This window comes from Ixodes scapularis, unplaced genomic scaffold (assembly GCF_016920785.2).
Source record: "Ixodes scapularis isolate PalLabHiFi unplaced genomic scaffold, ASM1692078v2 PGA_scaffold3__209_contigs__length_174095766, whole genome shotgun sequence".
Classification (NCBI taxonomy): Eukaryota; Metazoa; Arthropoda; class Arachnida; order Ixodida; family Ixodidae; genus Ixodes; species Ixodes scapularis.
Genome location: NW_024609868.1, coordinates 25552838 through 25570665, shown reverse-complemented (window position 1 = coordinate 25570665; position 17828 = coordinate 25552838). Strand labels below are relative to the sequence as shown.

The following is a 17828-nucleotide window of genomic DNA, read 5'->3' as shown; positions in this document are numbered from 1 at the left end:
TCGGTAAGGAGTAAAACTGTAGCTTCGCCGTTACAAACATTGACTACTGATTTTGTACACTGCCCACAGTTGTGTTATCTTTAAACATCGCCTGAGCTATAGAAAAGTATTCGCTACCTCCCATCTTTCTTTCCCACACAAAAAAAGAAAACACAACAAAAACAAGCAAACAAACAGTCCTTAAGCAGAAAATGGCCTTAGTCCGCGCAACTTTAAATTGCTTCTGTAGAAGTGGAAATTATGAGTAAGCGTTTAGTTCAGGCTTAACGATTTCACGAAGGTTCGTTGTATAAGGTATACCTAAAGGCATAGCAAGACAACTATAGGATTGTGAGTTTAATGGCAGCAACGGCGCGATTGCTTTTACCGTGGACACTATAGAGCCTAGCTCGCACTGTTCTTCGGCGATTTCGCCATCGTACCAAAATCTGCTATACGTCGCTTAACCTTACAATGAACCGCCAAGTACGCTACGAGCGAACGAAGACAATTCAACGCCGTGCAAGTGCCACGTGATCCCTGCGAAGGACGCAGCGGTGCTCTGGCCCCGTATTCATGGAGTACGTTCGTTGCGCTGTATTATGGTTCAGATGGATCGTTCGCTCTGGTCCATCTTAAGACGAAACGGAGTATATCGATGCTGGGGTCTGTTGGAGAAAATTTTCCGCGTTCGTTTCGATCGAATGCAATTAGAGCATTTTGGCTGGGAGAGCTTCGCTTCGAGATTAGTAAAACACGCCGAAATTCGGGGCAAGAAAGCTGCAAGCTCTGGGCGAAAACAACCTTTCTCTTAAATCGATGCGGAAAGCGGTAAACAAACAAGACGCAAACGATGTTATTATAATCGGGAAAGCGAGGGTTCGAAGCATTCCGGAATTTTGTTTTCGCGGCAAGATTGAATACACACGAAAGGACTCCACGCCACACCAACGAACAGCCCAAGCACGTTCGCTTTTCGAGGTTCAAAACGTAAAATGCTACAATAATAATAATAAAAAAATGGACGGCAAAGTTTTTTTTTTTTTTTAATATAAATAAAACTTTATACAGAACATACATGCATGTGAACTTGGATAAAGTTTAAAAAAATGTAGGAAGCTGCTGAAGAATGAACATTTTTTTCGCTGTGTAGCACACGCAACGTTCAATTTCCTTTTTTCCCTACAACAGTTATTCGAGTGAGGTCTTCGGCGAACATTGTGAGAAAACTTAGTGATTGTGTATCAGTAGCGCCATAATTTACGGTTCGAAATAAATCGGATATAAGTGCGTTGCTACATGTCACTTGTCAACAATTATGAACCCATAAATGACAGCAAGTAGGCGATCGGTAGCCGAGCGTGCTAACACGCACTGCAGCTCGGAGCATGTGCGGCGAAAGCTTGCGCTGCAGAACCCCGTCATCCTGGGTTCGATCCCCACCCCTGTTCGTCCTTATTCGAATGACCGTCGTATACTGCCGTGCGCTCGCGTAGTCAGTAGTGCGTGATGCACGTTAAAGACCCCCAACATCGCAGTCGTCCTGCACTGACAAAATTTCTCATTTGCGGCTGAGACTCCAGACGCTGATTTGGGCTGACCAACCTCCTGCTGTCTGCACATACGCACTACACAATTAGTATTCTATGACGGCACGCGAAGGCTCGACGTGTACAGCAATGGGCTTCCTGCCTTGCCCAGGGGGCGCTACGAAAACGGACTTGTTTTGGGTAGTACCATAGTCTCCTATGTACTGACAAAACCTAGCAGATCGCCACGAGAAGCGGCCGCCGGAATGAAAAAGTTGGAGCGGCAGACAACGGATGAGAAGAGAGTGAAGTGACTGGCGCCCCGCTGCGGCGAGACGTCGAAACACAGTTCTCCCGAGCGAACAAGTGTGTTTCGGGTCCTCGCCGCTGCAAAAGCTGTGTGCTGACATCCAGGTTCTCCGAGAAATGTCTTTTTGATGCTCTGTGCTTCCAGATGTCGCGCTCAAAATCTGCGACCGGGCACTCTATGGCTCCGTCGTCGAACTGAAGAAGCTATGGTAGTGCAAACATGAGCGTCTAAAACTGTCACGCGTGCAGAATCGCGCCAGCTCTGTTGCGAAACGCAAGGTCACGAGGAAAATACAAAGAAACCACAAAAATTCGAACGCCGTCGAAGCACAGGTCAAAGATAAGACGCTAAGAGTGTGAGCCAAGAGACACCGTTTCATGTAATCCCAAGTAGAAATGAAAAAAAAAAAAGGAAAGCGGCGCGACATAGACGTTCTGACGTCACCACCTAGAGATAAGAGGCGCGTACCCTAGCGGTGGTGGCATGATTTTGGCACTTTTGATTGTTTTACGGCGTTGAATCTATCGGATGTAGGGCGTCCAAAGGAGTTTTTCCGTTCTTCAACACCACGCAGAAAGACAAAAAGCTCAACCAACGTGCCATAAGTAGTGCGACGCTCAATCAAGTGAGCTTGTACCACCCAAAATGAAGGCACCACAGTTTGTTCAAAGCTTCAGCGCAAGAGGCCTATCGCATGTAGGGCGCGTGGCTTGTGCTTCGGTCCGCGTCTTTTATCTCTGCACGGCGTCGTTTCCGCCGCGAAATGGCGGACCGACCCCTGCGCGCGTATTTCACGCGAACCATCGAGGAAACAATCCGTCGGAAATTGACAGATGGCACGTGCTTGTGCACGCCGATCGATCAAGACCAGCACGCAAAGGCCCAGGTTGTCTGACGGGGACTTTTTCACCTGCCGCAGGCGTTTCCATGGCACCCAACCGTGCGAGGGATTACTAACGGCATCGCCAACGATGCATCGTTTTTTTTTTCTTTTTTTGTTTAATCTCGCAATCTTTTTTTTTTACGCCCGATAGCCTCAGGTTCTAAGCATGTATTATATTCGTTGGAGGGAACATAAGTATACACTTGTGCGCGCATGGGCGACAAGAAACTTCGGCGTTTTCGTTTATAGTAATTTTGTTTTTTTAGTGTTTCGGGAGCCATCAAGAACGACCTAGGAAACAACAATAGGTAACGCGGCTCCTGCCAGACTGGGCGGACACGTTCAGACTGGACACAACAAAACCGGACAGTCTGGTGAGGGTTGTCTGCGCCGCTCGTGAAGCGCTTAAAAACAAGCTTTGCACATTGGCGGATCCGAGTGTTAGGTAGCAATTGGGTCCGGTTGGCATCCATTGGTGTAAATTAGGTTGTTTAAAATATATCTAATAAAGCGTCCTTATTCACACGTATAGGTGTGCTCATAGTAATAATACCGGGACGTTTTACGGTCCCATCACAATTTTCTATAGCAACGTGCACTCGCGGCTTTACGCTAGATGCATGCAAAGTCTACCCCGCCCCCTCTCAATTAATAGATCTCAACGTATTGGGTCTGACAATCTTTCCTTTTAAATTTTAAGTGTGGCCTAATTTTTATCTATTGTGTGAAATCACAGCACACATAAAAAAAAATGCAGCGGCACTTTGAGGTAAATGTTCAAGAAAACGCCAAGACCTACAAAAACGTACCTAAGATGACCGGAACCATTATAAGGAACAAGTAAACGTGCATCATAATGCCGCGCGCGCAGCTGGTCAGGTACGCAGCGCGCCCGCGGCCTAACGGTTATCGTGATTGCTTCCCACGCGATGAGCCGAGGTTCGATGCTTGGCTGCGGATACACGTTTTTGTTGTTTCTCTAATGTCGCGTTCCGGTAACTTCAAGAACCCTGTTGCTTATTCGAGGTTAGAATGTTCTACGCGAACCTTCTACGCCGATTGTTCCAGACGACCACGCGTCTACATAAGAGAGGCTCCGCATTGCGAGCCGGAGGCAGTCCCGCCCCAGCGTTCGATCCTGCTGTTTCGCCGCTATCGACGCCTGCGACGCTAGCCCTTGTCTGTTTTGTTTTGGGCGCAAGTCCGCCCCAATAAACGTTCAGTTTGCTTCAGCTTTCATCGCCTCATCAATTGTCATTCGCGTGACAATATGTTATATAGGGTATCACGCTAGGACACTTTGTAACGTCAACTAAAGTAGAGAAGATTAGATCATTCTGAGTATATTTCAGGACCTCTGCTTCTAAAATTTATGTAATTTTCAACTTCGAGTAAGAATTACAGTTTTTGCTTCGCTTAATAATTTGTCCAGTCTATGTCGCCTGTGCGCAAATTCGAGCCAATTTCGAGAGCAAAAACCCGTTTGATGAATTGCTTCTTGGGCGTGCCAAAATATACCGAATGCTTCTTGGTTTTGGTAGTGAACCTCATTGCTAGATTACTACTTGGAAGTGTTAAAACATAGTTTTCCTTAGTATCGCACATTGGCAAAAATAATCAAACTCTCCCTGGATATTCTACTACAAATTCATGCAGTCTGGCGCACTACAAAAAGCGCTACATCGTCCGAAGTACCGAGGTCATTCAGCGCTAGTAAACTGTAAATATACTTCTCGAAAAAAAAAAATAGTTAGGCGAAGTAGCAAATTAGCAGTCATGCAGGTTAACCTCTTAGTGTTAATAAACACACATCTTTTTTCTCTCTCTCTCTCAATTTCTAGCGTTCGCTAGAGCCTGCGTGGCAAACAAATGCAACTTTCCTTGTCCCCCGCATTTCTCCTTCAAAGCTTTCAAAGCTCGACAGTCATGAAGAGCTCACCTGTCAATGCAGATGGCCATGAGTGTGAAGACGCTGGCCGCCACGGACACGATGGCGATAAAGTTGGACACCTTGCAGAAGGCTGTGCCGAAGGGCCAGTTCCCGTTCAGCATGTAGATGAAGTTGAAGATGACGTTCAGCGTGGACACCATCGTGTCCGCCAGACTGAGGTTCACGATGAAGTAATTGGTGACAGTGCGCATACGCTTGTGCGCCAGCACAATCCAGATGACGATCAGGTTGCCGCCCGTGGCCACCATGACCATGCAGCCGAAGAGCAGAGTCCAGGCCGCCTGGCCCCACCAGGGCATGATGTACACATTCTCAGTCATAATGTCCTCCGAACTCAGGTTCACCAGGGACACGGCGTCGCCGCTGGCGTTGCCCAGGTCGCTCTCGTTCAGCTCCATGTCAACTCAGCACGACATGACGACCGTCTCGCTTCCACAGGGGTCCTTGGAAAAGCGAAACTTTTGAGCACTGCACAAACCGCCCACACGAAGCACGCTCTGAGGGGCCAACTTGTTGGCCGTTGCTGGTCACAAAATCCCGAACCGCTGAAGACGATGACTAGTCGCGGAGGTCTTCCAATTTGGTCCGAGGTACAAACACCTCTCTTTGCTACAAACGGAGGATCGCTTAAAAGGATGGAGCCACAGCCACGATCGCTGATGACCTAATTCTCAGCAGAGCTCGACGTGGCTAGGCTTTGTGACACCAACGAGGCTTGAGCCCTCAAAAATATGACATAAATATCAAGAGCAAGCTTCGTCGAGCGTCGCCGGAACGTCTAAAACTGGGAAAAGAGGAAGATAGAAATACTACTATTTTGTTGTATCACATTCAGGTGCTCCTGTCGAAGAGGCCGCTCTTCAAGCTCTGGAGGCGTAGACAAAGACGTCAACAGAAATAGAGACGCACAAGAACACGAGCGCTGGCTAGTCAAGTCGGCATGACCGGTAAACGCGACACATCTACCGAGGGACACTGACCAGGTGAGCCGCGAACCGCCAAGTCGAGAGGCGTCTCCACGGGCAACACGCGGATGATCAGTCCCAAAGGAGCCAGGACTTCGAGTCGCAAGTCCGTGCACCGGGTTTGAGATCCCTGATTGGGGACGACATGGAGGTTTCGGCGTCGTGGGGCTCCCGCGTCGCAGCGAGGGGCGCTCGAGTCGTGCTCGGTCGTCCGGGCTGAAGTCGCCGCCGCCGACGTCGGCTCCCGACCAAGACTGGTAGCGATCTCGACGGGAAGCGGACAATAATCTGGCCGCTTCGCCGACTTCCGGCCGGCGTCGTGGTCCTATTAACCGGCAGGAGAGGCGGCGGGGGCGAAAGCTCGCAATCTGGTGACGCGTCTCGGATGTCCTGTCGGCCTCGAGGGGGCTTGCTCAGTGGGTGCACACCAAGTTCAGAGCCGGGGTGCTCTTAAGAGTGCACTTGCCTCGACGCTCTCGGCGGTGTTCAAGTTGTTCTGGATGCTTTCGGCAGAGGATCGGAAGGCACTCCTGCATCTGCGATAAGGAAGAAAAAATAGTTGCAAGGTTATAAATAACTATGGCTCAGTGTCTTCGGATAAATCAGAACAAAAATACCTGAAAAACACTCTCCGGTAAAATTTCTGTTCATTAAAATTTATCGAAAAAACTTCAAAATTTCGAACCCGCAACGCAAAAAAAAAAAAGAAAACAACCTAAAGCGACGTCTTTTTTTAAAGTAAGTTTGATAAGAGCACTCGGTTAGTGGTCCCGAGGGGAGGCCAATTCAGTTTCCATCGAAATCTCGGACTGCTGACAAAAAGTAGTTTGCCTTTTGCTTTAAGGTCGTCAAGGTTCGCTCAGCACAACGTTTCATGGTACCTCTAAGTCATGACAAAAGCTTTTTTTTTAGAGCGCAGCTCTTAGGGGCCCGTTCCCGGCTTGAGCGGCGTCGGCGTCACCGTCGCCGTCGGCGTAACCAAGGTCACCCCAAGGTCACGCCACCCCCAAGGTCATCCCAAGGTCACGTGACCCCCACGGTCACCGCAAGGTCACGTGACCCCCAAGGTTACGTGACCCCCAAAGTCACGTGACCCTCGAGGTCACGTGCCCCCCCCCCCCGAAGTCGCGTGACACCCCCCGAAGTCACGTGACCACCCCCGGGGTCATGTGACCTCCCCGATGACGTCATCATCACTGATGACGTCACCGGCATCCGCATAGTCATCATCACTGATGACGTCATCAGTGACGTCACTGATTACCTCACCGGCATCCGCATCGTCATCGTCATCATCGCTGATGACGTCATCAGTGACGTCACTGCTGACGTCACCGGCATCCGCATCGTCGTCGTCATCATCACGGATGACGTCATCAGTAACGTCACTGATGACATCACTGGCATCTGCATAGTCATCGTCATCATCACGGATGACGCCATCAGTGACGTCACTTGGGGGTCACCGACATCCGCATCGTCATCGTCATCATCGCTGATGATGTCATCGGAGTCCGCATCGTCATCGTCACTGATGATGTCATCAGTGACGTCACTGATGACATCATCGGCATCGTCATGTGACCCCCAGGTCACGTGACCCCCCCCCCTCAGGTCACTTCACCCCCCCCACTACCCTTCCCTCCTCCTCCTCCTCAAGAGCTGCGCTCTAATTCGGTGTTACAGGGAGTTGTAAACGGCTTTCACTTTTTTTTATGTCCAGTTTTGACCATAGCGTTTATGCTCCTTGGGGGGAGAAGACGTAGTGTTTTAATAACAACGAAAGCTATGAACTCGTAGATTTAATTGAAGGGGGATGGAAGGTGAAGATTACATGCATCCCAGCGACAACGTTGAAGAGTTCGGTTATTTCAGAGTATCCATTGCTATTGAAGCAACACTTCTCTGCTATATTTGTCGTGGGATAGTGTGTATAGCCAATAGCAAGGTCGCCACTGGCAAATGCTGTTGCGTAACTATTACTCCATACAGGTAAGTTCGCATGAATTTGGGGTACGTTTTTGTCCGCATATCTTTTTTTTTTTAAATTGCCACCACCGCAAAACTGAACACTAAATATTAGATAATTGAAAATCTATCAAAAGTAAACTCTCATAAACCTCGTTTTTCCAGCTAAAATAAACTCTAAAAAACACCTCCCCATTTTCGTGAGAAATAAACTTCGCAAACAAGAAATCATAGTTATAACCCGAAAACGCCGTTTAGTCTTAGCTTTGTTTTCATATTTCGACAGTATACTAAGGAACTACTTAGCAGGGCCTTATAACTTCTGCTGTTGCAAAATAAATAAAAGAAAGGAAGCTAAGTGGGGCTGTACCAGATATATCGCAGCCGGGTGGTAGACATCTAATATCACGGACTGTCATCGTTCTAGTCTTTACAAATTTATTCTCTAGATATCTTAGCATACTAGAAAAGAAACAAATGACATTCGTATAGGAGTTCTTAAATGCACGTGTTCCGAACCGCAGATGTAGTAACGGTATTCACACTCCTTATTTTAATATATACAAAAAAAAAAAAGACGTGAGAATACATTCATGTTACTGAGCATGTCGAATAAACCTATTCTAAAATGTTAATATCTACTATATACTCAGAATAGCACTACTGTACTATCGGGGAAAAATGAAATGCGAACAGAAGAGCGCATGGCTCGCGGTACAGGCTGCGCCGCCTGGAAGTGAACCTAGGGGCGAGGGTGCGTGGCCTACTTCGATGTGTTCACGCTCCTCGATTGGCGCTCCCCCCGCTTCGGCAGTGCGCCTCTCAGTGCGCTGAAAGCTGTCACCGCTATCTTTGCGTGCTCGGCGAGTGCGGCCAGCTTCTTTGAACCGCACGCGCTGAGCCAGCAAAGATAGCGGTGATAGCTTTCAGCGCACTAAGAGGCGCACTGCTGAAGCTTGGGGGGCGCAGAGGGAGAGGCATGAACACGTCAAAGTAGGCCACGCACCCTCGCTCCGAGGCTCACTTCCAGGCGGCGCAGCCTGTACCGCAAGCCACGCGCTCCTCTGTTCGCATTTCATTTTTCCCCGATAGTACGTATAAGAGCAAATACGTAGAATGTCATACTCCGTAGAAATTTTAAGCCTGAAGAATGATAACAAAAAGGGACAACATAACCCGAATCGTGTGAAACTGCCCCTTCTATCTGCACTTTCCAGAGTTAAAATGATTAGATTAGATTAGATCGTCTCGCTCGCATTCTTGATTTAGAAGTTTACTAACGTTTGCATTGTTTAATAATAAACTTTATTCAGACTCAGTAGTCTTGGCTGGTGGGGCAAAAGGCGATCTAACGCCGCCTGACAAGGCTCCACCAGCCGTGTACATCGTTCAGCAGCAGAGGGAAATAATAAAAAAAAAAACACGTAAAAAAAAAAATAAGAAAAAAAAATTCAACAGCATTTAGACAATGATAGGACAAAGTCTAAAATGTTAGCGCTAGAAGTAATATAAATACACATATCACTCGGGTACAATCCAAGTCAAAAGTAATAATACATTCACATGAACACACGTCATACCGTTTTCAACACACGTCATACTGTTTTCAACGCAACTTTATAGTACTTACTTACAAACAGGTCTGCACAAGCACTCATGTGCTTTTGCGTACCTGTTTGTAATGATGCATATTTTCTTCGTGCAATAAAGACATTATTATTATTATGGTGCACAATCTTCGTCTGCGCCACTCTCCAGTGCAACGTCCTTAAGGCGAACACGGTCTGAGGCTAGCGTCTGGAAGACCTTCTTGTGAAGGCCTGAGTCATATTCGCCTGAGTTAGCTGCGCTAACTGTGCCATAAGACTGAATTATTGCGCTTGCAAGTCCTGAATAACTTGCATCACGCATGCCATGTTTTCTGCGAGTTTGGAGACGTCAATATTAGGTGGCGCCTGTGGCGTCGGCGGCGGTTCCAGTGTCGGCGTAGCTTCGTTCTGCACCAAGGGGGGCAGTTGAGGATTGGGTCTCCCGCATTGCACTCACAGCTGCGGCAGGTGCGGGTTCTCCAGTGAGAGGCGCGCGGGTGTGAGACACCCTGTCAAGCCATACTGGTTCGTGGTCCTTCAGTTTCTTCTTGAGTTTAGCGACTCTTTATCACCTCGCGGATGCTTCGGCTGCTCGAAGTTGTTCCTCTTCCTTGAGTTGTTCGAGCTCTTCGCTCCAGTTTCTCAGTTCTTGCTGGAAAAGATCTCTGTGATGTCCATGCTTCCGACGCATGGCTTGTGCGTGGGACGGCTTGCCTGGGTTCTTCAGGACCCCCTGCGGCGGTAGTGAAGGTGACCTCTGGTCGGGTGATTGACGTCTCCGGGTCCTCGATGCATCGCGCCTGACTCTGCGGGATAAGGACCTTCCTCACGCGGAGTGCCCGCATGACCAGGATCTCGACTTGAAACGACTGCGGTTTCGTGAGAGCAGTGGTGCGAAGCGGTTGGAGAGTTTGAGTGCATCGGGCTCGACGACGACCTCTTTATCGCTTGGTCGGCGGTTGCTGCAGGTTGGAGGGCGCGTTTTCTTCGGCTTGATGCGCGACTGCAGTCCTCTATCGATCTCCGTTTTCGCCGAACAGCCGGGGTCTGTGGCGACGTGTTCATCGGAGTTGCAGTTGCGGCAAATGCGCTTGGTGCATGTGTGACCTTCTTTAGTGACTTCTCCGCAGTGCTCACATCGCTCCGTTTGTGTACAGATATCGGCTTTGTGGCCGAGGCCGTGACACCTGTTGCAGACGACCGCTGCTGGACAGTGTGGAGTGACTCTTGTTATGGCCGCGTGATATTGCACATGTTAGGGAATTTTGTCCCCCTTGAAGGGGATGAGGCAAGTCCCGCTTCTTCCCATGGGTCTTGCTTAAAGCACTGTGGGTTTCGGAGCTAATGCTGCTCGTCAGCATCTCGGCCGATTCGTCGGGATCGACTTTGTAGATGACTCCGTGTACCATTCCGCGCGTGGGTGTTTGGTACGGATGCACTTCCACCGTTTCATCTGTTGATTGGAATAAGGTTATAACTAGGAGACTTTCGAGGTGTCTTGGCTCGTGCACGGACACCGACAACGTGTTCGTTCACACAGGTCTAGCCTGACACCGGGGCCCAAAGCTCTGAGAAGTCGAGCAGCGATCATTCTTCTCGGAATGCTGTCGGTGTTGAATTTCGTTCGCGGTCGGATTGTGACGATGAGCGTGGAGCGTCTCGGCGGAAAAGAGGCGGCACTTTCTCGTCCTAATGGCGGTTGTTTTCTACCCACGTCAATTCACGGGTTCGGATTGCCGTCGGTGTTATCCTAGTCTTCGGCTGAAGTGTCGTTTATCGACGCCGAAGAGCTTTCCTCGGTGGTGTCCATTTTGGGGTTATTCGAAGCTCCCTCCTTTCGGAGGCGCTTGCGCGGGGTTTTCGTCACTCTCGACGGGGCAGGAGCATCCTCGCTCTCGGCCGCGGAGACTCCGGGTGCCGTGGACAGCTGGGAATCCATCGACGTCATATCGAGGTCATCGAGGTCGCCGAGGATCAGTCGAGACGTAGGCGTCCTCGCCTTTCCCTTGCCCGGCGGCGGGCTCCGGCGTGGCCGCCGGGTAGACTTAGCGGTTTCTCGGCTTCCCACGAGATGAGCGATGAACGCCTTTCAAAGATGGCCAACAGGATAGACCCCAATATGTATACTACTCTTCCAAAAAGTCGGCGTGCAGGGGTCCGTTAGGTGTTCCCGATGCTGTGGCGGTAATGTTCAGGTACCAGACGTCCCGAGAAACGGGAGAAACGTGGGTTAGACGGCGAATCGCCGAACAACACATTCTTCCTCCTTCGTGGCCATCTTTCTTCCTTTATTCTGGAATAAAGCTGCTGAATAAGACTTTTAATAATGGTTCCGCCTACCATAGCGATCTTTCTCGTGCCTTGCCACTACCGCCTCTATAAGAATCCGTACAACAATTGAATTTATACGGTCACCAGAAATACTTTTTAGAGCGCAGCTCTTAGGCGCCCGTTTGCGGGATGAGCTGCGTCGCCGTCGGCGTCGGCGTCGGCGTAACCGCGCGTTGCATTAAGGAGTTTTCGTAGATCGTTTACGCCGTCCCGCAACGCTCTCCGCATCACGCTACGATACCCGGCACTCTACAGTCAAGGCCATCGGCGCGCAGGCGCAGTAGCTGCTTGTTCGTTGCAGAGAGCTCAGCGGAGGGGAAACGCGGTCTACGAAAACTCCCTATTATGGGATGTTTCCCTGCTCAAGTTAGCGGGGAAATTTTCCTGCTACATTTAGCGGGGAAATTTTTTTTTCTAAATTTAGCGAGGAATCTTAAACCGCTAAACTTAGCGGGGAAACTTTCTGCTGAATGTCGCGGTAAAAATTTTCGCTAAATTTAGCAGGAAAACTTTCCCGCTAATTTTAGGCGGGAAGCTTAACCCACTAAATTTAGCGGGAACATTTCGCCGCTAAATTTAGCCAGTTAAGTTTCCCCGCTAAATTTAGCGGGGAAGTTGACGCCACGTGACCTCAACACTAAATCAGTTTTCCCGCTATTTTTGGCGGGAAAATATTTTCTAAATTTCTGCGCTAAATTTAGTGGGGAGGAGGGGAAGGGACGGAGGGGGGGAGGGGCATACCCTCCCCTCCTCCTCCTCAAGAGATGCGCTCTAATTCGACACTAGAGAATTGTAAACGTTTTTCATTTTTTGAGATGATTATATAATCATTGTCCCATCAATAAAAAAGAGTGCTTTGCGCATTATAATGCGATGCGCAAAGTAGTTCTCACAAGATTTGGTAGTCAAAGAATCAAGCAATGATTTTGGTTTTCGTAACGTCTTGATAAAATAACATAAAGCTAATCTAAGATGTACCTAATTAATCAATTGATTCTACTTCATTTAATAAATTAATTCGACACAAGAAAATTGAAATTAGTAACGTTCCGCGAGAAGCCGGACTCCTTTCTTACAGTTCTGGAGGTGAATGCCCGAGCACGGTTCCTCGATCCCCTTCTCTCGCGGGAGAGAGCGGCCATGGTACGAGTTTAGCCTCGTAAGTGTTTCACACCAGTTTGTTGTGTCTAAATATGTTGCGCAGTTATCATCTGTTCTGACTTCCGTTCTTTCATGTTTGGTTGTAATTAGAGTCAAAAGAAGAGATTTTATGTAAATTTACGATTACAGTTTATTAATGGCCTCACAAAGATTATACCCCCCTTTCCCACCAAAAAAAAAAGGGGGGGGGGGGTACGCGCCTTTTATATGTTCTTTATATTGTCCTACAGCAAATTGAAAAAAAAAAAGAAAAAGAAAACAAGCTTGATCATGCCGACAAAGACCAAGGCCGGTTTTCTCGAAGCAATGGTAAACCCATTCTGGTAAACCACGGTGCCTAGGAAGGGAAAAGTACCTAGGTACTGTAATAAACGGCTGGATATAGAACAAAAATAATTATTTTTGATTGGGCAATAAGATGCGCCATCTATCAGTGAAAGAAACCAGTCATTTTGTTTATCCTCTTTTTCCGCTGGTTGTCATCGATATAGTATGGTATTTTAAGTCAAAATATGATAATGTTGTACTTGAAGACCAATTTATTTGCTTCCGATGGTAAGAACAAATTCTAGCTACTACGCTAGAGTTTGTCGACGAATATTCGAAAATGTAAGAAACATTTCCTTCAATATGTTTCGCCATAAACAACGCATAACGTTCCCGTGTTTCTTCCAGTCTGGCAACGCCGGTGTGTAGTCTTGTTTTCGTTCCTTGCGACCACTGTAGTTGCGAAGCACGTTTCTGCGATTCCTGCTGATCTCAACTGTTTGCCTTCTCTTCCGTTTGCCCAACCGATTCACCGGTGACGATAAGCTAAGCTTCTCGTCACCGTTGAATTGCTGGCCACCGGGGATATGCAGAAACCTCAATGCTGTCGACATACTGTCGGCGCACTGTGAACAAAAAAAAAAAAACAGTACAATGTCTCAGCTGTTCACCCGGAACGAAGACTTTATTGAGGATAACCCCTTTCTCCGCAAAGTAATCGCTGCTCACGAGTTGGCGTGCATAGTGCAACAAATTAAACGTCTTAGTATAAATATGTACCAACACTCGTTCGGAAAACATTTTTTTTTTTACTCACCATAAAAACACTTGCAAGGCTTATGTATTGTCATATGTCTTGGATCCCGGACTGCTGAAGTGTGATGCGTTCGCGGAATGCTGCCGTCGGTTAGTTTAGTAGTCCCTCTGAACTATCGCTTTGCTTGACGTGCTTATAGGTTGATGGTAAGTCATTAATATAACAGCCAGATCGAAATGAATGTTCAGCAGAACCAAGCAGAACTATTAGACCTCATTAAGCGACGCCGCGGCCATTTTGCTTCTAGGTACTGCTCCTCCCTCGGCGCCCCTGCTCTCCCAGTCACGTGACCTGGAATTCCCCCTTCTAGGGACAATAGTTAACTTTAAACCACGGTTCGCGTTCGAGAAAACGGGCCTAGGGGGCTAGTTTTTTCAATCTGCACCCCAGATGTCAGCCAGAGCGAGACCAAGCGAACGAGTGCGGCCCACGGGCGCTTTTGTATGGGTCTTGTGCGACGCGTGACGTCAATAAAACGAGTGGTCACATCGCACGACGTCCCACCGCCGCCACCGGCCCGTCTTGCCACGAGCGTAACGCTTCCAGAAGAGTTGTGCTACGTAGCTCAGTGGCTATAGTGTCCGACTGCCACTGCACCTACCGTCATGTAAACGCTCCCATCGTGTCGCTCGTTCATGACGCTCGTTCGTGACCCGCGTTCATGTCGATCGTTCATCACGCTGGTTCACGACGCTCGTTCATGAACACTTTTTTTCGTAGAAAACGACACATTAAATGCATGCTGTGTTAAAAAGTCTGAACATATAAAACATGATGACTGGCCATGGTGTCGACGTCGGCTCTGCCACACTTTTTCTGAAGTCACTTAATCCCAGGACAGTTCATCTCAGACGCATTATACTAAAGTCATTTTATCCCAAGATATTTCACCCCAAGACAGTTTATCCCATGGATAATCCATACCACGACATGTGATGCGAGAACAGTCCATGATGAAGTGTTTTGGGGTGAAGTATCTTGGAATGAACTGAGTGAACCCCATCGGAGTTACTTTGGGTTATTTTGGTGCATGGAATACAAAGAACGCAAAATGGCTCGTCGCAGGCACAGAAAGAGCACACGAAAACAGCGAGGTAGAAAGTTGGTGATGTATTGAGACAAAGCAGGAATCTCGCACGATGCTGCTTTCCGTTGATGCGTGTGTTCGTCGCGAGAAATCAGTTACGGGCCTCACAGTTTCTCGAAGCGGCGTCTAAGAAAATATACGTGGGTTGGCCAACAATCCGAAACATCTTTTCATGACGCGATTTCTGAAAAATTCTCCCTGGGCAGTCGGACGTCCCTTGCGGTTGTTGTGCCTAATGCACGTTTGAATTGTGGCTGAGCACCATTTGAAGCAGCTGCCGCGATACACGCTACAGACTTGTTCAATTCACAAGGCCTTTCTTACGAAAGGTTTTGAACAAAGCGAGTTGACTTGGTGATCAACTCTTCTATACCCACACCCAGTGTTGGGTATTTAGCACTAGGTACAAAGTGTCTGCCACACGGTTCGTCGTTGCTATTTAAGTTTGTTCAATAGCAATACCTAAGGCTCGGAAAGAAATAGCGACAAAACTATACTTCAAAACGTAGACGAGTGGTTTATTCTCGTATGATTTTTATGTTCTGTAGATATACCTATATTGCACGAATAGAGGAGGAGAATACAGCAACAAAATATAGAGGTCAATATAAATTTCGGGAAAAGCCTAGTGGGAACGCAGACCTCACACAAATACTGAACCTTTGCGTTTCAAACATTCAATAAATGTGTTTTTAAGCAAGTCACTGATCTCCTCGGAAAATCAACGTTGTGACCAGCGGCGTAGCCTGGGGGAGGGGGGGCGAAATTCTGCCGACCTTATAATATACACATGCATTCTGACCCACCCCCTTTCCCCTGTTTCCACGTGAAGTCATGGACATGCCAGCCACCTGTCCTCTCCCCAACCCCCCCCCCCCCCCCCTCCCCCGAAAAACTTTCCTGGTTACGTCGCTGGTAGTTACTACATCTCTATATTTTCTTTTTGCCTCCGCAATTTCTCTAAAAATACTTACAAATTTTAGCATAATATTATGCCTCCCTATGACAATATGGTTCATCGTCAAAAAAAAAAAAAAAAAAAAAAGAAAAACAGCGCGAAAGAGACAAGGACAAAAAAGGGAGGACTACACAGGACAAACGCTCGCTAACAACCGATTTAATCAGTTGTTAGTCAGCGCTTGTCCTGCGTAGTCCTCCATTTTCGTCCTTGTCCTTTTCGCGCTGTTTTTTTCACGGTGAACTCGTACCAAATTGCCCAAATGTTCATTCTACTAAGTGATGTGGTTCATGCTGACTACGTCCTTCGCTTCGGGGCTGTAACCGAATAGAGTGAACGAAATGCTCACACTGAAGGAAGAAAACGACAAGAACCCCTATTTGGCCTATTTACGAAGAACAAGCGAGGTTCATTTGAGGCAGCGCAATACCCGGCAATGCCGCCCAGGCAAAAAAAAAAAAAAAATTACTATATATTTTTCAGCGCTCACGCAGCCTTTCAGAAATCATTTGCGAACGCGCCCGAGAATCCCGCGTTGTGGCGAGTGAGAAGAGGGAGAAAAGAGACGGATGAGCAATCACTCTTTTGCAAAACGCGAGAGGTCGGCTTCTGATGGCCGAAGCGAGCGTCGAGAGCGTGCACAATGCGACGCTCCTTTCGGTACCGAGGGACCTCATTTAAGCACTTGTGCTTCGCTCAAAAGCATGTTTACGACGCCCCCGCTGGGACCTTGGAAGAGCTCGGAGTCTCTTGAAAAGCAGCGGCTTCAATGAAGCACGCAGGCCGCAGGAATAAATCACAAGGACGTGCAGACGAATGGGAGATCTAAACCTCCGAGCGAAATCATAACATCACAGCAGCGAACAAAGAAAAGGCGAGGAGACGGAGTCAGACCAAAATTCAACGGAAGCAGCAATTTCAACAAATCTGAAGCCTGTAAAACAAAGTAAACAAAAATCATAATAAAGAAATATAATTATTACGATTTGTTTTTATTTCAGTCAAATTTATTTGTTTTAAATCGTATAATGTATTGATTTTTCTATTTTTATGTTTAAAAATTTTATGTGGCTGATTCATTATTCGTTGTTTCAATAGATCTGCAACTTCAAAACAATTGTTGATAAAAATAGATGCATTCTAAATAAACTAACTACATATTCGACAACAACTGACTGAACCAATCTGGATGATGGCTATAAAGTTCTTTGCGTTTTTATAAGTCAAATGCATTTGTGCTTTAAACGCTAAGAAAATAGTTGTGTTTTCTCCGAAAATCTTGCGGGAAAAGGTCGACCATAAAAGACGGGTTTGGTGAAAACGATTTGATACATACACTCAAACGTAGTTATGAGACATTTTGAACCGTATTTACAAAGCCATGGTCATCAGTAAGCGGTGCGACGACAAGGCAACAGCCGTAAACATGAACCATCTTCATCGATTCCAAAGCGTGGTTTAGTATTCTGCAGTTTACGAATTTTCAGTACAAAATTCTGGAGCTTATCACGGACAAGGCTTGACTGTAATATTACTCTTGAGCCAAACTCAAGATAGATGAGACCAGCTGCATCTAGAATGGTTTCCCAGCTATCTATGCGATATCTGGTAGCGAGGCAGCATACGCAGCGGCGATGTCGGACCTATCAAAATGAGAACGCTATGAAACTTTTCTACGTTTCTAATCAAATGCAATCTCATAAGTGCACATTACAGTGCGCATTCAAGCCTCTGACGTCCCAGTTGTGATTTGATTCATAGTGCCACCACACCCGATTGTACTCTCGTCATAAACAGAGGACCCTTAAAAAAGGACAGTGCAACAATTTTTGTACTCTGCGCAAATTACCACTTTGAATGAACCTTTGACTTTCATAACTTATGAAGCATAGGTTATAGTTTTCTTCTTTGCGCAATGGCAGTCAAAAAAAAAAAAAATTAACGAAAAACGAGCGCGTTTTCCCCCCAGCCCGCAACCAGAACAAGCGGCTTCGTGAATGAGCCGATTACATGCCGACAATGTTGATCATAGC

General features: G+C 47.4%; 1 protein-coding gene across 1 annotated transcript in view; it reads right to left on the bottom strand.

Moving 5' to 3' along the window:
• Positions 1-4636: 4636 nt before the first annotated feature.
• The window catches only part of LOC121837038 (tachykinin-like peptides receptor 99D), a 28844-nt gene continuing 15652 nt past the window's right edge, over positions 4637-17828 (bottom strand). Inside the window, exon 2 of the mRNA XM_042292357.1 lies at positions 4637-6153. Within this exon, the coding sequence (XP_042148291.1) occupies positions 4637-5050 (414 nt within the window). The 5' untranslated portion in view covers positions 5051-6153. The remainder of the gene's footprint in view (positions 6154-17828) is intronic.